The 19525-nt window shown below is 52.2% G+C and overlaps 1 protein-coding gene across 1 annotated transcript in view; it reads right to left on the reverse strand.

The window, feature by feature from the left end:
- Positions 1 to 19518, reverse strand: part of RAB15 (RAB15, member RAS oncogene family) — a 25924-nt gene extending 6406 nt beyond the window's left edge. Inside the window, exon 1 of the mRNA XM_006142409.2 lies at positions 19385 to 19518. Coding sequence (XP_006142471.1) covers positions 19385 to 19508 — 124 coding nt within the window. The 5' untranslated portion in view covers positions 19509 to 19518. The remainder of the gene's footprint in view (positions 1 to 19384) is intronic.
- Positions 19519 to 19525: the final 7 nt, after the last annotated feature.

Below are 19525 nucleotides of genomic sequence, written 5' to 3' on the forward strand. Positions count from 1 at the left end.
TCTCCCCCCCCCCCCCCGCCTTATTAATAACCAGGAGGGGTTACAGAGCTGTCCTGAATGACAGGAAGGCGCACAGACCCTGGAGCAAAGACAGCTGTTTCAAGGGCAGTGCCTTGTGGTGGGAGGAGTGCCTGTGGCTGGTATGTGCCTCAGCACCAGCAGAGCCCCATCAAGGAGAGGGCCTCAGTGGGACCCACTGTCGACTAATCCATTCCCTGCAGGAGGTGTCGCACACAGAGGGCACCTGGGCTTCGAAGTCAGGCCTGACTCGAATCCTGGCTCTACCCACTTCACTCGTAGCTATGACTCCGGGCACTTGCTTCTCTGAGCCTCCATTTCCTTATCCATAAAACAAACAAAACAAAGGGCCAGCAGATGGTGTGGAGGTTACGGCACTGGACCAGCTGCACGGTTCAACCCCCAGACCCGGTGGCTTGAAAATCATGCCAGGCATGTGTGTGTGTGCATGCCCAAAATCCTGAGAGGAGATTGGAGGAGAAGGGATTGTGGTGGCCATCCTCCCTAGGGGGTTATTTCTCACATTTTCTCTCTCTGTGGCAAGCGTATTACAAAACAAACAAACAATATTAAAGAAACCCCCAAAATAGAACCAGATCAAAAATGAGACATTACCAACCATCTCAGAGGACTGCTGAGAAGACCAAAGGTGACCGGTGCCAGGCACGTCACCCGCAGCCTTGTTGTAACCTGGTACAGAGCCTGTCCACAGCAGGTGAGTGCCTCTCATAGGACCAGAGGAAGAGGTGTGGTCAGAGGAATTAGAGTCCTGGGGCTTTTCTGGCCAAGGACTTGAAGAGCTAAGCTGCTATAAAGCACAGGAATTGCAAAGGATTTTCACAAACTATCCCAGGCCAAAAACATATTTGGGGAAATTCATGGCAAGAGAAGTCAGTGGCAGCAGCAGCCAGGCTTGCCCTTCCGTGATGACAGAGCGATGAGGCGGGCGTTTCGATCACCGTGCCTCTCCGCAGCCCTAACCCAAGCCAGACACCGTGCCCAGCGACTCAAAGCTGTGTCTAGGTTAATTAAGCCTACATCTTCATGGTCCTCCAGGAGATGGGCCGGGGATGGGCATCATTAACCAGTTTTCAGATGGGGGACAGGGCTCTGGGCTGTCATTGGGCTGCACAGCACAGCCCAGAAGGCCCCCAGTGCCAGCACTCCAGCATCACTGCCATCCTAGCTCCACGGTAGGTTTTTGCCAAAAGGGAAACTATCTCCCCTTAGCCACCCATCCCTAGCTTTCTGCAAATACAACAGATTAAACTCAGGTTCTTCCCTCCCACCACCAAGACCAATCATCATTTAATTAGAAGGGAGAGAACGACTCAAACGGATGACCTGAACGAAATCAAGTTGGTCAGATGTGAATCATGTTTCGCCTGCCCAAGCTGATTCATATCTACCGAGCTGTACTTTTCCAATGGACAGCGCCTGGCAGCCATTCTTCCCTGTGCACAGAGAACGTGGAGAGGAAGAGGAGAGCGAGAGGAAGAAGGAGAGGGCACTTGGCCTTGTAGGAGGCAGTAGAGGGCTACCTCCCTCCCTGGACAAAGATCCCCAACACCAGGCTCCATGGTCTAGTGCCTAAAGAACCTGTAAAATTGTTCATTTCATAATAAACCTAGCTCATCCTCACACTAGCAGAGCAAGGCTAGTCAAAGGCAGTGACAGTTACAAGGGGAGCTAGGGAAACAGAAAGGAAGTAATTTCCTTTACTCCACAGACGTTCGTGGGAACTTACTATGTGTCCTGCACAGTACTCAGCGCTGGGCCAGCCTGTGGCCTAGTGGCTAAGGGTACAGATCTCACATGGTTGGCTACCCACTCCCAGTTCAAATCCCAGCCTCAGCAGCTAGGAAAAAAAAACATACTGGGTGCATGCCCCAAATCCAGACAAGACAGAAATGAAGGGATTGTGGCATGACTATGCCCCATAGGGGGTTGGGGGCAGGTGCTCTCTCCCACTCCCTGTGTCTCTGGTGAGCACACATGCCCTTTAGCAATAATAATAAAGAAAAGGAAGAAGAAGACATACGGTCCCTGCTCCTACAGAGCTTAGTGGGAAGGAAGCAAGGCCCAGAGAAGTAGACAACGCATCCAAGACCAGCACAGCATGTAGCAAAGATCCGCTTTGAGGCCGGGGCCCATACTGCCTTCACGTTTCTCAGAGGGAGGTGAGGAGAGTGCCACGTTAACCAAGCACAGAACCCTTAACTGCAGTTTCCTGTTTCCCTAGGGTTCTTAATGACTCTGCGAGAGAAGAGATTCTGAAATTAAGGGGACATTTTCGTGAGAGAAGAGGGGCTGGAGGGAGAGATGAAGGCAGGCAGAAGTGACAAGAAGATCTGGAACTACACTGGAAGTGCAGTCTGGGCTTGATCCCACCTCCACTCCTGTCCTCTCCTCCCTCACAGTGTAGTCAGAGCCCAAGACTGAGGAGTCCTGGGGCTCTCGGCAGCCCCCACACCTCACCATCTTGCAACCTAGGCCCTACTGGCCACCCAGTAAAATTTGCTGTAACATTTCCGAGAAGTAAAATGCTTCCGTTTGGGCTATTCGTAGGCATTGATGTAAGGAGGAAATAGGGAAAGTCAACACCTTCTGAAAGAGTCCCGCTCCTCCAGTTTTTGTAAATGTAAAAAGGTTAACAGCTCAAGGACCTGGACTAGGAACCTACTCTCTCTACTCTTTGTCCCCGAAAGCCCTGGCCCCTCTGCTGTGCCTCCCCTACTGATGAAGCCCTGACCCCTTCCCCCTTCCCGGGTGGCTGTGGGATTTTCCACTGCTGAGCACTGCAGGACAGTCAGAACACTGGCCTAGTTAGTCCTCTGCAGACGCGTGCGGGGCCTTCTCACCTCGGCTGGCCCCCGCGCCTGCTGGGCAGACTGTTTATTCAGACGTGTGTGCACCTACCACGTTCCCCCAACCCTGTGTTCCCTGCGGCAGGCTTTGGCCCAGAGGACCCTTCTCACTCTGTGCCGATAGAATGCCTCCTCCACTGTTCTGTGGGCCAGATAAGCACTGCCCGGTGAGACCTTTCCTCTGACGTCCGCCTCACTTCTGCAGGTTTTCCTGTATTCTCCCTGCTCTCTGTTGGGGGAAGTGTCCTCTCTATCCTGTCCATCTCCTCTCTTTGCTGCCCCTGTCAGCCCCCTGGGGGGTGCATGCCCCAATAGCCGGTCCTCTTCACTGCATCCTTAGTACCCATGAAAGAAGAGACATTCTTCCTCTACCTCCACCCTGTGTATTCTCATCCTGCCTCATCTAGGGCAGTACTTCTCAGTTTCTTTATTTTTTTGTTTTATTTTGTATTTGTTTCTCAAAGTTTAAGGTGCACATGAATCACCTGGTAGTAAAATGCAGATTCTAGCCCAGATGTGGTTTTGTCTTTAAAAATAACCAAATAGGAGCCAGCAGGTAGCATGGTAGTTAAGGCGCATGGGAGATCGCAGTTCGAGTCCTGCACCCAGTGGCTTGAAAATCATGCTGGGCACATGTGTGTACATACCCAAAATCTCAGGAGGAGAATGGAGGAGAAGGGATTGCAGCATGGCCATTCCCCTGGGGAGTGATTTCTCGCTTTCCCTCTCACTGTCTCTCTGTGTCTCTCTCAGGAGAATACACACACCTTATGACAAAAACCTTAAAAAAATAAAAATGAAGATAGCTAGATAGATTCTGATTCAGTAGGCGTAGGTAAAGACCTGAGATGTTGCATGAAGCCTCCAGGTGAAGGGGCCAGGCAGTGGTGTAGCAGTAGCACAAATGGACCCGCATGGGGAAGGTCCTGGGTTCACATCCTAGCACTCCCTGAGCACACCAGCTGAGCACACGTGCCTGTGATCCGGGCTGGCTAAGACTGGGTGCCTTAACCACCATGCCACCTGTTGGCCCATAAACTTTTAAAAATATTAAAAACAGAGGACGAGCAGATGGCGTAATGGTTATGTCGCTGGACTCCCATGTAAGTTGACTGCAGTTCGAGTCCCAGACTTGGCAGCTTAAAATTCACACAGGGCGTGTGTTCATGCATGCCCAAGAGCCCATAAAGGAGAAGGGATTGTGGTGTGGCCATCCCTCCTGGGGGGTGATTTCTTTCTGTCTCTCTGTTTCTGTCTCTCTGGTGAGCACATGCACCCTATAGCAAAAATCTCTCTGAAAATAAATCAATACTAAAAACAAAAAAAATCTCTTCCGGGTGAAGCTGATGCTACTAGTTTATGGATCAGACCTGTGAATGGCAAGCTTCTAGGACAGTAATTCTCAGAGTGTGTCCACAGATCTGTGGCATCGGAGTCACCAGGGACTCGAACCGGGGTCAGCCGTGTGGGAGTCCAGCACCATAATCATCATGCCATCTGCCGGCCCTGTGGGTAATTTTTAGATGGAAGAAAGTTTGACAGCTGTAATGCAGTGAAAGAGACATCCACTGACTGGCGTCAGAAAGACCTGGGCCTGTATCCTGGTTTGAGCACCTGCTGTGTGACTGGCCAAGTCATTCGTCTCCCGGCTTCAATGTCCTTCTCTGCAGAATGAGAATACCACTCGCCTCCGAACAGCTGTTGTGGGATATAAATTAAATAATGTACATAAAGCGCCTAACACACCGCAGTTCCCTCCCTCCTACCTGCCCTCTGCTGAAGAAAGGCATTCTGGGAGCAGTCCAGAAAACAAACCCAGGACACATGTGATGTAGAAGGGGTTAAACAGGCTAGCCCCTGCTACTGCACTTCCCTTGCAAGTCTAGGGCCTCACAGCGACATCAGCAGAGCGAGCGCGTGGCAGAATGCACATGTCAGGGCTCTCCCAGACCTACTAAACCTTACGCACAGTGCAGCGTGAGAAGTACTGTCTAGCCCATCTCTAGGCGGAACCACACCCAAACTCAGAATAACCCTCGTCTTTATAGCACACCCCTTAGCTATGCACTCCTGAGGCCTCAGTTCTTGCGCCAGTCCTAAGAAGTAGGTAAGAGTGGGCGGTATTATTATCCTGAGTTACAGAGAGGCTAGGTAACTTAGTCATGTTCTCACATCCTATACGGAGCCATACCTCGGGAAAATCCATGTCGTAAAACCTACTCTGGGGTTCCTGAACACAGAGCAACCCCACTGCTGGGATCTGAATGTTTGTTCCCCACACCCCAACAAAATCCATAGCTTGAAACTTAATCCACAGCAAAGTGATGTTGGGAGGTGGGGCCTTTAGGATGGTTAGGTGATGAGAGTGGAGCTCTCATGAATGGGGTTAGTGCTCTTATCAAAGAGGTGCAGGTCACGGGAAAGGATGCTGCAAGTGCCCTACGAGGCTGGAACTGAACACGCGTTGGGATCCCTGGGCTGGCTTGAAAACACACCAAGTGGCTATCCAGGTATTCCAGGTACTCCCCAAGGAGCTGGAGGGCTGGGGAGAGAGGACTGCAGCATGACCAGACCCTGTCAAAGGTACTTCTCTCACACTCACACATGTGTGCACACGTGCTCTTTATCATTAAAGGAAAAAGAGAGGCCTGAGGGAACACGTTTGCCCCTGTTGCCCCTCTACCCTTCTAGCTGCAGCTAAGAAGGTACTGTCTTTGAAGGAGAGGATGAGCCCTGACCAAACACCCAATCTGCCGCCTTGATCTTGGACGGCTCAGCCTCCCAAACTGTGAGCAATACGCTTCTGCTGTCTATAAATTCCTCAGTCCAAGCTGTTTTCTTACAGCAGCACAGTCCAAGACACCCACCACCACCTATTTTCAGGGAACTCCTTACTCCTTGAGATAGTCCAGAGTCCAGGAAGCCCAGATTCATCCCTGACTATGCCCTTACAAGAAAATCTACTTCCTTTTCTGGCCTCAGAAAGGATTAGATACTGAAATGTTAAGAAACAAGCAGTCAGGTCCTGGGTTCACGTCCTGGGACCTCCCTGAGCACACTGTGCTTGTGATCAGCCAACCTGAGACTGGGGGTAGGTCACAGTGTGGGGAACCTGGTCAGGTCACCTGTCTCTGTCTCGCTAAATAGATAAATGAATGAAAAAAAAAAAAAGGAAGGAAGAAAAGAAGAATGGAGAGAGGGAGGAAAGGAGCAAGGGAGAGGAAATTCACCTCTTCACAGCCCCAGCAGAGGGACCTGCAGACCTTAGGAGCCCCGGGAGGAGGAAGTCAGGAAGAGGGGGCCCTCTCCCAACCAAGGTCCCAAAGTATGGTGAGCAGCACACTGCTGTTCCCAGCACATGAGATACGTCCCTCTCGATGTCTCCCACACCTGGAGTCCCTTTTTGCCTGAAACTACTGAGCCCACAACCTCTGCTCAGGGAAACAGGGCTGGGTGTGACATGTTCTCAGTGGAGAAGCTGTTTCTGATTGGACCAGGAATGGGTTGGCCAGTGACCCTCAAAAGTGTCTGGCCAACAGGGGCAAGGGAGGCTAGCTAAGCTAATCAAACCTGCTCCCTCCAGACAAGGCAGAGGACGCTGGCCAGTTGGTGACAAGACGAAGATGAGGCAAACATATGTGCAGAGAGAAACAGAGATGCCTAAAGATGATGAACATGCCGGCCCAGATTGGGGACGGGGCTTCTGGACCCTAGATAGCACCGTGACCAATCCAGCCCCAACCCAAGTCTAGTGCAGTCTTCTCTAGCACACACCTTGTTTTATTTTGAAAGTTTATTCATTTCTCCCATAAACAAGAGGGAGAGAAAGATAACACCTTTGACAGGGTCTCGATACTGCAGTGTACCCCTAGTATTCAGCCGGCTCTAGATCATGGACGCACGCAAACCTGGCGAACTCAGGGAGGTCTCCGGATTTGAACTAGGGACCTTCCCAGGTGGAACTGCCAAGCAGAGCATCACATCCTAACACAGCACCACCATCTGACCCCTACTTGATTCTTAAAGACAGGGTCTCACCATGCCATGACCCTCCTGCTCAGCCTCCCAGCCAGGATGATAGGCACATGACACCATGCCTGGCTCTTTTTCAGACAGGGTCTTACTTTGTTGTCAAGGCCAGGCTCAGCTTGTCATCCCCCTGCCTCAGCCTCCCCAGGTCACTGAGATAACGGCACACACCACCATGTCTGGCCTTTAGGTTAAGCTGGGAATTGAACCTGGGCCTCCCATGTCGCTCCAGCCTGCAGAGTACAGCATCTTAGCACTGTGCACCACAATCAATGGCTAGCCCACATGTCCCATGTTTTGGTGACACCTGACAGCGTCTCCGGGTTGCCCAAAGAGACCCAGCCTGTGACTGCCCACTGCGGGCGGCTGGCTCCCCCAGGCTGGCAGGTGAGATGCTTCGACTATGGAAGCAGGAGAGCTCTAGAACATTCCTTGCTCCCTAGTGCTCCTGTTTTTTTGTCTTCTGGCCCCAATAAAGTAACCGAGGAAGTGGAGGATGTATTTTGTGTGTAACAAAGTTGGTTTCGTTTCCTTCCTCTTTTTTTTTTTTTTTAAATCTTGCTTCCATACTAGCAGAATGCCAGGCATAAAGTAGCGACTGCCCAGAGGGCATCAGGAGGAATGAGTGTCCTTGGCTCAAGAGACAAGTTTCCTGCCATCTGAACACCCCACAGACATTGGCAAGAAGACCTCTTGGTTAAGCAATAGTGCCGGTTACGCCTGTGCTCGGTGCTCCCTCGCCACTCGGCCAAGGCCTGAGGCAGCCCCGGGCCTTTCACTCTTCCTGTTGTCCCTGGCTGCATGGCTTCTGCCCCTCCTGCAGTGACCTCCAGTGACTTCCTGTCCACAACTGGAGCCCCAGGGTACAGTGACAGCACTGCTGTTGGAGAACGAGGACAGGTAAGGCCCTCTGCTGTGGGCTGGGGCAGGACAGAGGGACAGGGCGGGAGAGGTGGCCTGGCATGTGCTTGGCTCCTAAGCTATCTTGCCTTCAGCAGGCCAACAGGAAGGGCTTACTGCCTCCCGGTCTAGCAGTGGAGGTCAAGGAGAGGAGGAGACAGGTCACAGCAGACGAAGGAACACTCCTTCCCTTCACTGCCTTCCTGCAAAGAAAGCCCTGGGAAGCTTGGAGGAAGTGTGCTCAGGAAAGAGCAGCCTGGCCCTGAGGAACTCAACTGGGAGGTCAGAGTTTGGTTCCAGTCCTGCCTCTACCACCGATTACCTGTGTGATCTCGGGAAAGTCAGTCAATCGCTCTTTGCCTCAGTTTTTCACCTGTTAAATGGGGGTGAAGATCCCTGATATCAGAGAATTGGGGAGGATTATGAGATAAGGCACAAACCCTAAGATAGGGTCTGGCACCTGAGCTTTAGTAAATGTCAGCAGAAGCTATCAATCCCCCTGAGGGGAGGACGAGATTCGGGGACCCTGAATTATTGCTCAGGGAATGGAGGAAGCTCTAGAAAGTAGAAGGGGGCTCTTTTGGGAACAAGGGAAGTGGGCCAGAAGAGGTGAGGCAGACAAAAAAGCCAGCACTAAGCTAGAAGGTTTCAACCCAAAGAGAAAAGGTTACTCCCGGTGAAGCTCAGATGGTCACTGGAGTCTGGCCCCACTCTAAATCTGGCAAAGCGAGGGTGTGCCTAATGGCAAGCTAGCACCTATCTTCTTCCAGCCAGCACCTCACGGGTTAATGCCAGGTGCCAGCCTGCCTGCCTGCCAAGTGCCTCATGCTGAGTAGAAATAGGGCTGCTTCTGGGTGCCAAGTGTTATCACCAAGATCAACCACAGCCCAGAGGACAGCTGTGTGACCTGAGCCTTTTCATCAGCAATGAGACTCCGCAACAAGGAACCACTTAATACACCTGAAACCCAAGGCAGACACCCAATCTCCCAGGCCGTGCTGGCTCTGGTTACTAAGCACAAGTCCCAGGAATGCTCCTCTCCCAGCCCCTGTAGGGAACCAGCATGAGCTTGACATATGGAGCGCCTGTGGGCTGTGGCAGAAGGCCACCTCCAAAGAGGTCACCCCTGAGCAACCCCAAAGCAAGCTTCAGGACAAGGTAGACCTAGGGGCAGGTGGTTTGCCACCCCTAAACAAGGCACTGTACTATTACCCATTCCCAAATCCCCTTCTCTTAGGGCCAGATGGTGACATGGCAGTGGTACAATTGTTCCCACATGGGGAGGTCCTGAGTTTGCAACCTGGGGCCTCTTTGTGCATGCCAGGTACACGCACACATGCCCATGGTCCAGGCTGGCTGGGGTTGAGGGCGGTGTGCAATGTGGGGACCCCTGCCCCTCTCTCACTCACTGTCTTGGAAGAGGGAAACAGACTTGATCAAGTTTCTCAGCAAACCATTTATCAGGAGAGTAATAATGTTATTTCCCCCAACCAAAGAACATATGGAGAAGAAAGGAGAAGAGAACAACCTAGAAGGAGATTCAGGAGACAAAGCTCGAGAGAGGATTCAAGACAAAGGGTCCTGTCACAGGAATATCCTCACAGCATTTAGTGGGGAGGGGCAGTGCTGCCCCAAACTGCACTGCATCTTCTTCCTCCTGCCTCAGCTTCGCAGTGTGCTGGCCGACTTCCTGCTCCATGGACGTGCAGACAAGACTATCCCTGTGCTGGCTTCATTCTAGGGAAAAGGCGTACCTGGGATCTCTGCACAGATGCATTAGTCAGCATTTGCACTGCCTTACTCTGGAGGGCAAGAAGCAGAGATAAAAGAAGGGGCCTTGGCCCTGACAGATGGAATCCAGACCCTCTAACTCACTCCAAGGCAGTGTGTTGACCTCGAGAGCACTGGAGCTGAAGGCTTTCATCAGATGCCCACCCACATGAAATACGAGAGATTGTAAAATGATACTCTACCCCTCCTTTCTTTTTCCTTTCTTCTTCTTCTTCTTTTTTTTTTCTTTGGCCACAGTGCTCTTGCTGGAGAGAGGAAAGTGAGAAATCACCCTCCAGAGGAGATGGCCACACTGCAATCCCTTCTTGTCCATTCTCTTCTTGGGGTACACATGCATACATGCCCAGCATATTTTTTCAAGCCACAGGGCCTGGATTCGAACTGCAGGGCTGGCCACATGGGATACAGCACCTTAACCACCACACCACCTGCTGGCCCTACCCCCTCCTTTCTTTTAAGACTTGGATGCATGTGATGATGCGTGCCCTCAATATAGCAGGGCAGTGGTACAAAGGAGATGAGGGCATCTCTGGAAGCCACCACCTTCACATCCAATCTTGAAGGGTCACTCTTTGGAAAGCCATAGGCTGCAACCATATAGAAGGGCTTCCCAGTCAGCACTGACTCCCATGAGGCTGAAGGAATGTATGGCCCTGGGGATTAAGCCCTGAAAATTCCTCACTCCAGAGCACCCTGGCTGCTGAAGTGGTCCTAGAAGGTCATTCCCCCAGCCTAGCAGGGCTGATGGGCATCAGGTGACACTCACAGTGACTTAGACCTTAGCCTAAGACATCAACCCCTTGACCCTGCATACACCAGAGAGGACGCCACTCACTCAGGGATAACGGGAGCCACTTCCTTATTCTCTGCTCTGAACTTCTCCTGTGACATGTATCTGAGCTTGAGAGCTAAAGGCCACTGGAAACAGTTCACGCCTTACAGAAGTCTCCCTCTTCTGTCACAGCCACACACACACTCCTACCATAGGAAGCTTCTCATTGTCTTAGGCATCCCAAGAAACCACTATGACCAGCAACTTCCTTCAGGGAAGTGCAAAAGTCCTCTAGCAAAATGCATTAATTCATTCACTCGCTCTTTTGTTCATTCTTTTACTCATTAATTCAAACTGTTATTGAATGCTTGCTGCGTGCAAGGAAGTAAGCTAGTGAACAACACAGGTCCTGATATCAGGGAGGTTTCATTCCAGAGGAGAGGACAAATAATAAATCCATAACCAATACGTAATTTTGGAAAGGAGTAAGTGTTAAGAAACAAAAGCCTGGGTCAGCAGGTGGCATGGTGGTTAGGGTGCTGGATCCACAGGTCAACAGTGCTGTTCGAGTCCCAGACCCAGTGACTTGGAAAACACCCCAGGCATGTGTGTGTGCATGCCCAAAATCTCAAGAAGAGAATAGAGAAAAGGTTGTACCATGGCCACACACCCTGGGGGGGTGGAGTGCTTCCCACACCCTCTGGCAAGCACACATGCCCTATAGCAAAAACTTAATTAAAAAGAAAATAGAAAAAGAAGAAAAGAAACAAAAGCCCAATAAGAGTGTAGACTGAAGAGACCTGCGAGCAAGCTATTAATACTTTAGAATGGCTGGTCAGAGAAGACGTTCCTATAGGTGACATTTGAGCTGAGACTCATATGAAGGAAGGTGCCTGCGAGGAGACCAGCTGAAGGGCTGGAGGCCCGGGCAGCAGAAGCAGCAAATGGCCTAAGGCAGGAACACACTGTGGTCAAACTCCCAGTTCCAAGGAGAAGAAAGGAAGAGAGCCCAAGGAAGGGTCCTGACCTTTCTGGTTACTAGGGGTTATCATAGCAAGGCCCTTCCTTCTCTCAATTCCTGTAAGAACCCTCACACACGTGTGCACGTACACACATACATCTACACTTGTCTGACACTCTAACCTGAAGAACATACCAAGAGACTTCTTAAACACCTGCAAGGCCAACCGCAGAGCTCCCCGGCCCACTGTATGAAACTTCTATACCCTGGATAGGCCACATGTGCAAAGCCTGCCATTCCTGCATGCATATGGGACCCAGGGTAGTTACCCAGTGGTGCTTTCCTTCCCCCGGTCTTCCCACTGCCCTGAATGCAGGCCTCCACGGAACCTTGGTGACAGGTGCAGTGTGCTCCAGCTACGCCGTTCTACTCCCCTGGACTTGGGCCTCTCCTCAGTGCACATCATCGAGGCTGCCAAGACCACCAGCTCCTCCTGCCGAGCCTACTTCTCAGTGGGGTTATGGGGACTGGCTACAAGGGGTTCAGAGAAGAGACTGGGGCTTTGGAGCCTTGGGAGCAAACATCTTGGAAGGCACAGGGGCTCTCTATGTGAGGTGCGTCTACCCTCACATAGAGACAGCAAAGCAAGCTCCTGACAGTGACCATGGTGTGGCCATGACCAGCTGGCCCCAGCAAGGCTCAAGAGCAGTGGCCCCGATCTTGAGGTGTTCTCACTGCACGTTCTCCTAGGGAGAGGATGGTGTGCTGTCCCCTTGGCCTCCTGGGGATGCCTTCTTAGTCTTCAAGACCCTTCAAATGTCACTTCCTCTGTGCAGCCTCGAGCAGCCTCCCCAGGAGGTATTTCTCACTCCTCTGTGCACTGACATCCCTTTTGCACAAGCTTCCGGTGTTTGTTTGGATGCCTGACTCCCAGCCGCACTGTGAGCTCCTACAGGGCAAAGCGACATCTTCATTTCACGGTCTCATTGCCTGGCAGAGGGCAGATCATTAAATATTATTCAATGGAGCCAAACACATGAAAAAAAAAAAGAATGAGAGGGTGAGTGAGTAAATGAATGAGGGAATAAATGAAGTCAGTACCTGCCAGGAGGAAAGAGCAGTGGAGAGAACATTTTAATCAGGGAAGAGGGATGAGGGAATGACCCACCTTTCAAGGCCAACTGTTGGCCGTCTCTACAGAGCATGGTGCCAGGGTCACAGAGTTCTCAGGAGATCTATTATCCAGATGGTAATGTGAGGGCAGCTCTCAGATCTCATCCTCGAAGGTCCCAGCCTGGACTCCGCAATCACAAACCCCAGACTGACCCTCAGAGGGTCGTGGAAAGGACAAGGTGCAATGGCAATGGTCCTGCCCAGCCCTCAGGTGGGATAGGAAAGGCAACGCCCTCTTTCCTTTGGCTCACAGGAAGAGCTTCTACTGGCAATCCGTGAGAGGGACTTCTGAAATGGCCAAGGGCCAGTCTGGAGACTGGAGGACAGGACATAGTTCGAGTTTGGGTCACCTGAATGCAAGAGAGGAGTCCTTGCTCTTTACAGGCCCTCCGTTTCCCCAGCTACAAGAAAGCCTTCCTGATTAGCCCTTTCCTCCTCAGTAGGAGGAATTCAGAAAGCCCGTGTGTTCCCCCACCACCTCGCCCCTGCCCCCACCAAATTCACTGACCCGGCAGAAAAGCAAGGAGAGGTCAGGGCCTGCACAGAAAACTGGCACTTATATAGGGAAACAGGTGCAAATATTAGATTACAGAAGGCACTCTGAGACGAGCTGGCAATCAGGGTAGGAGGGCAATGACCAAATATCGACTTTCATGTTATAAAGCTCATCACCAACCTGTCTGGGAGTAGGGAGGAGGCTGGGAGGAGGAGGTGGAGGAGCAGAAACCAGGGAACGTGGGTGAGTCTGCAGATCTGTGACTGAGTGACTGAGGCCCAGCCCCACAGAGCAGCACAGCTCTCAGCAGGTTTCAGCGACATTCATTCTTGGGGGCGGAGGGGGGTTTACGTCCTGGGGTAAGGCAGTGGGAGGCCACGGCTGTGCCCAAATCAAGGAGGAATGGGGCTCGAGGCAGAGTGACACCTGGCAGAGGCCTGAGCCTTGAGCCATCACCATCCTTGTCCTCTTGGGTTACCCCACTCCTCCACACCTCCTAGCCAATTCTCTTCCTTCTCCGACACTCGCACTGCCAGGGCAAGGGGAGGATCAGAACAAACGCTGGAAGGAAACACAGAGCCTACTCATGGCGCCCGGAATCCTGCTCGGTCACTGCTATAGCCCCAGCTCCCAGCATGGCGCCTGGCACATTGTGGGTGTTCAGTAAACGGTGCCCAAGAGACTGAATACATGAGCAATGGGCAGGGTGACCTCACAGCTCATTATTGACCGTTTCATCATCTCTGACATTATCATGGTCTAGGAATAATACAATGACGGCAGCTACCAGTTTATGGCTGGGTCAAGGACTGTGCATCCATTAACCTCTGTCATTTTCACCACCACCTTTTAGATGGCTTCTGTTACTGTCTTTACAGATGGAGAAACCAAGCACAAAGATGTTAAATAAGTATCTGAAGGTCACAGAGCCTATAGGCATGGGGATGTGAGTGTCAGTCTAGGCTCCTTCCACCCACTCATTCCTTCTGCTCTTCCCTTCTCTTGTGTGGGACCTGGTGGGAACAGGCCTGTCGCAGGTCTCAGACTGCCCACAGCTGAAGGGGAGCTAAGACCTCCAACGCAGTAGAGCACACAGACCCAGCCCTGACCTCCCCTCAATGTCACACTGCACTTGTCCCCAGCTCCTCTCTATCTAGAAACCTACAGACCCCAGGACTGCACACCCAAGTGTTTACTCCATGTCTGGAGTCGCTCAGATCTAACCTTCAGTTCTTCCCTTCCTCTGTCCCTCCCTCTCAGTCACCGCAAGCCCCTGCTTGTGGAGCAGCAGTCAGAGCCAGTTCCAACAGAACTTCTGAGAAAGGTGATACCACCGAGGCCTGAAGCCGCAGCAGTGCAACCAGTCCAACCAGAAACTCACAGGCCACAGCCTCCTCCTCACCCAGAAAGGCTGCAGCCCCAGGGAGGACATTAAAACCAAAGGTCCAGAGGCCAGGTGACAGTGTACTCAGGGAAGACCACGGATAGGAGGGAGAGCCCAACTCCTGGGAAGTACCTTCAGTTTGCATTAGAGGCCCACAGCTCACTCCTGGATGCAATGCAGAAAGTCCCCTGAAGGGAGGTGTTCCAGCAGGGCACCTCCTTCCTGCCTGGGGAGCCCTTTCAGAAGTTGCCAGGTTGATCAGGTCGCCCACCCCTCACTTTTGGGGACACTGGAATGGGTGACTGTGGTTAGTGCTACCACAGTAAGGGATGGGGGGGGAAGAGAGAGGAGCCAGCTAAGGGTTCCTTCATACCTAGAAATTGCCCAGCCCTTTGCTGCTTCAAATCCTAGCCCCGTCTTCCAGCCACCATCACAAGGCCCCTGCCCAAACCTTTTCTACCATTGCTGCGGCTCGACTTCCTCCTCTCAGCCAGGCCCTCAATGCCCTCTGCCAGCTGGTCCTTCATTATCTCATAACATGGGGCTGAGAGGATGCCTGGCATTGCACAAGGGACTATTAGAACAAAGAGGAATAGGATTTGGCCTCACCCTCAAGGTACTTATAGTTTGAGAGACAGAGCTAAATAGAAGAATGTTCTCATTCTTTTCCTAAAAACTCCCTTCTGTTGCAGCCAGACTGTCCAGAGCCCCACAGTCGCCCACCCAATTCTCACCTCTGTTATCTCTGCTCACGTCACTCCATCTGCTCCCTTCCGCTCCTGGAACCCACAAGCAGCCCACACAGGAGTTCCAGCCTTCCCTGCTGGCTGGAACTCCAGGGGTCTCTCTCCATCTTCAGCCTTGCATTAGAGCACAGATGTCACGGGCCCCAGCACCATTCACTGGCTGCCTGTGGCATGTCTTGCATTGCTATTTAGCTTCTGGTAATGACTGTGAGACCTTCATTAATAATACTGGGGCCAGGTGGTAGAGCAGCAGTACAATGCAATGCTCTGAGAGGCTGACCACTATGGGAAGGTTCCAGAAACCTTCCTGCGTGTGCCAGACGGGTGTGTGCCCATGATCTGGGACTGACTGAAGCTGGGGCTGAAGCTGGGGAAGGTCCTGTTGGGGGATGCTATCTCTGTTTCTGTCTCTTTCTGTCTCGCTCATGGAAGAAATAAATTTGAAAAAATAAAGGAGTACAGGTATGAATGGGCTAGCCAAGGTGGCACGGAAAGTGCTGCTAGGCTCCTTGATGCTGAAGCTATGTGGGAAGGTTCTAGGTTCACATCCCAAGACCTCCCTGTGCATGCTGTGTGTGCACGCTTGGGGCCTGGGCTGGCTGAGGCTGGGGTGGGCTGCGGTGTGAAGACCCCACTAGAAATTTATAGTTCTCTCTCTTTTATGGGGAGAATAAATTAACTTTTTTAAAATGAAGAGTACCAGCAATGATAATGGATGCCTTACATTTGAAGAGTGCTTTGCCAACTGTCTCATCTTGGCCATAGCTCTTTTTTGCCTCTCTATCAATACATATAGGTTTCTGTGGGCAGGAAAAGGTAGGTTAAAATACATCTCATGGTGATACGTAGTGAGTGCTCAGTTAATTTGTCTAGCAGGTAAAACAGTCTTGTCAGGAAACAGTTGTAGGCAGAGAGCACAAAGGGGCTTACTGCCCATGCCAGCCCCTCTAGGCTGGCACAGCAGCATGGGAAGGGAATGATCTTGGCACAGATCCAGCTGCAAAGTCAGCTGCCCAACTGTTGGCCAGAAAGAAGAGAAAGGTAGGGGAGAGGTGGGCGGAGCCTCAGTCTACCTGGGAGGTCTCCACACTGCTCCCTGGCAGGTTCCTCTCTAGAACGTCACAGCCTCTGACAGTAAATAAATCACAAAAATGTCACCCTAGGTTATATCAAGATGAGCCCAAAATCGGAACTCTGTCTTGGCAGTAATTGGTGAATTGCCCTGTTTTCCTCATTAACCAAAAAAAAAGGCCCTGGGAAAGGTGCCTAGGTCAATGGCCAGCATGGGGAAAGAACGTGTTTAGGCATAGCTGGAGAGCAGCGGCCGCGAGCACTGGAACCTGCGGGTCTAGCACCACACCAAGCCCACAGAGCACAGCGCTTCTTCAGAATGGGTAAGTTAATGAATGTGACTTGGGTACCCATTTCATTGGCTCCTTGATTGTCTCCTGGGTGCCCCTTCTATCTCCTCGGGAAACTTCCTGCATCAATTAAGGAAAAAGCTTTTCTTGAGCAAAAAATAAGTTTTAGTTAATGCTGAAAAACATGTCCAAGATGGAAGAGAAGCACAAGTCCCTTAGTAAGCTTTAAATAAGAAAGCATTTTAAAAAAAACCCAGTGGGCAGATTAGAAAGGCTGATGTGAAGAAAGACAGGATTCTGTCTCTTCCATGAAATGCAAACTCCTAAGGACTCTTCTATGTACTATGGAAAGAGGGACTCAGTCATTAGAAGCAGAGAAAGAACTTTGGGAATCATCTTTGGGCATTAAGTCAATACACAATAAGGGCCCTGGGGGCCAGAGGGCTGTGGGGACACACCCAGGCAGTTTGCTGATACACATCTGTGCCCCAGGTGGTCCCCCCAAAGGGATTCTGACCTACCTAGCATTCACCCATCTAGCAGGAAGGTGTTTAAGAAGGGAGACTATGGGACCAGCAGATGGCATAATGGTTATGTTGCAGGACTCCCACATAGTCCACCATGGTTCGAGTCCCAAATCTGGCAACTTGAGACTCACGCTGGGTGTGTGTGCATGTGTGCCCAATCTCTCGAGAGGAGAATGGAGGAGAAGGGATTATTGCATGGCCATCCACCCTGGGGAAGTGATTACTTGCTTTCTATCTCTCTGTCTCTCTGGTGAGTGCACACACCCTATAGCAAAAATCTCTCAGAAATCTCCCATTCCCCTCTCAAAAAAAAGAAAAAAACAGAAGGGAAATTACAAGGTGGAGAGTCAAGGAGAAGGGTCGGAGACCAGAGGTGTGGGCCATGGCAAGGGACTCTCTAAGAAAAGCAGGCCCATCCTATCCTGGTGTTTTAAAAACAGGGGGTCCCTCATTTTTCTGCTGAAAAGGGGAATATGTGTCTCCTAGGAGAGGCGAATCCCCCACAACAGTAGCCAGAGTCCTAAGAGCTTCTGAAATGAGGTGGATGAATGAAGTCTTCAAAGAGAAAAGTCCAGGCCACTCCCATGGCATGGAATATGGCCAGCACACCAGGGTGCAAGCTACTGTTCTTCAGGCAACAGTCAGGACTCCCAGGCAGCCCCCAGCTCTCTGCAGAGAGCTTAGCAGCTCCTGGCACCAGGCCCATCTCAAAATAGCCATTGCAAGTTTTTCTTAGGTGGCAGGTTACCTGCTGCACTTTGTCCCTGAGCCGCAACCTGTCCACATAGACCATCTGGTTCCTCAGCCACTCCCTTGCTCACTCTCATGCTTTTCCTAATACCTGCCTCTTCCCTGCATCCTCCCTAGAGCCATGCAGCCTTGTCTTGGCCAGGCTCTCTGTGCATTATGTATCTCTCTGAATTGTCTCTTGTCCAAACAGTAGCCCAGCCCAAGATCCTGGATCGCCCAGAAGCTTGTTTTACAGCTCTTCTAAGGAAGATGGATAGTTCCGTTCCCTGACCTTAAGTTCCTTGAAGACAGTGAAGCAGAGAGAATGACGATGACAGTAATCAGTCAGTATCTACCCAGCTTCTCTTACAGCTTGCGAACATTATCTCCTTTGTTCCTCACAACTCAGGAGAGAGGTCCCATTATTATGCCCATTCTACAGGTGAGAAACTAAAGCTCAGAAGCTTAAGGGATACCCAGAGTTGCACTGCCCCAAAGTGAGGTCTCCAGGTATGTGTGACGGCAAAGCCTGCCTCTGTCCCACAAGGCCCTGTTTCTGCTGGCTGTGTCTATCTGTTCCCTCTTCTCTCTTGGCACAGAGTGTGTGGGGGGCAGGGATCCAATGCTGAAGAGGCAGCTGAGAGCTGGAGCCCTCCCTGACAGCAGCAGGGGCTTCTAGGGGAGGGCTCCAGATCACCACCAGCCAGCAGGCATTTAGTTCCAGGGGCCTGGCATGAGAGGAGACTGTCAGTTGTGGGTGGAAATCCCTCTACCCAGATCTCCAGAAGAGGGGGGTCCTCAGAGACCATGAGGGAGTGACTCTGTCAGAAAGAAGGCCATGGACCCCTCTCAGAGTAGGTGTGCCCACCACAGAGCTGTTGGATGCTACCAGGCCTTGTCCCTTAACCACAGGCTCCAGCGTGGCCAGGTCAGTGATGCTGTAAGGGGGTCCCGCCTGCCTTCGCTCCCTGTCTGGACAGTCTTCTGACCTTCTTCCATCCTCTGCCTCCTTCAAAACAGATGTTTGGGCCACCTGGCTGTCCCTTCTCCAGCGCTGTGGCTGCTCCCCTTGTCTGTGGCCTCCTCCAGGCGTCCCACCTCGTGGCTTACCTTCAAACTGCCCCTGGAAACTCAGTCCTTCGGCCCCGCCCGTCCTCCTCTCCCCACCCTTGCTCCACACTGCTCACCCCTAAGCTGAGGGCACCCCGGTGACTCAGCTGCTCACCCTGACCCCTTCCCCACCCCCAGCACATGTCTTCCTTCCCCTCCCCCTCCTCATTTAAGCGGCTATGGTTCTCGCCCCAGCTGGGGCACTCAGGCCTGCACCCGCCCCGGTTTTCCCGGCTTCCATTGGGAAGGCTCCCAGGGGAAGGAGACCCCTACCCCAAGTCCCGGACGGCAGGCAGCTGGGACCACCCCCCTCACCTGCTTGGACCGAGGCTCGGGCGCCCCGCCAAAAAAAAAGGCCCGGGCCCCGGGCCCCCCGCCAGTGGCCCGCTTCCCTCGGGATTGGTCCCCTAGCCCAGGTCTCCCGCACCAGAGCCTCTAGCCCGAGGGGCGGGGACCGGGCAGGCAGGAGAAGGGTCCCCCCGCGGGGAGGGTGGGGCGCCCCTCGGCCACCGCCCCTTACCGATGGTGGAGATGTGCGAGGAGTGGAACTCATTATCGGTGAAGCGGCACAGCAGGCAGGTCTTGCCCACCCCGGAGTCCCCGATCAGCAGCAGCCGGAACAGCACATCGTACTGCTTCGCCATGGCTGGGGCTGGAGGGA

This window comes from Tupaia chinensis, unplaced genomic scaffold (genome assembly GCF_000334495.1).
Source record: "Tupaia chinensis unplaced genomic scaffold, TupChi_1.0 Scaffold000075_1, whole genome shotgun sequence".
NCBI classification, from domain to species: Eukaryota; Metazoa; Chordata; class Mammalia; order Scandentia; family Tupaiidae; genus Tupaia; species Tupaia belangeri.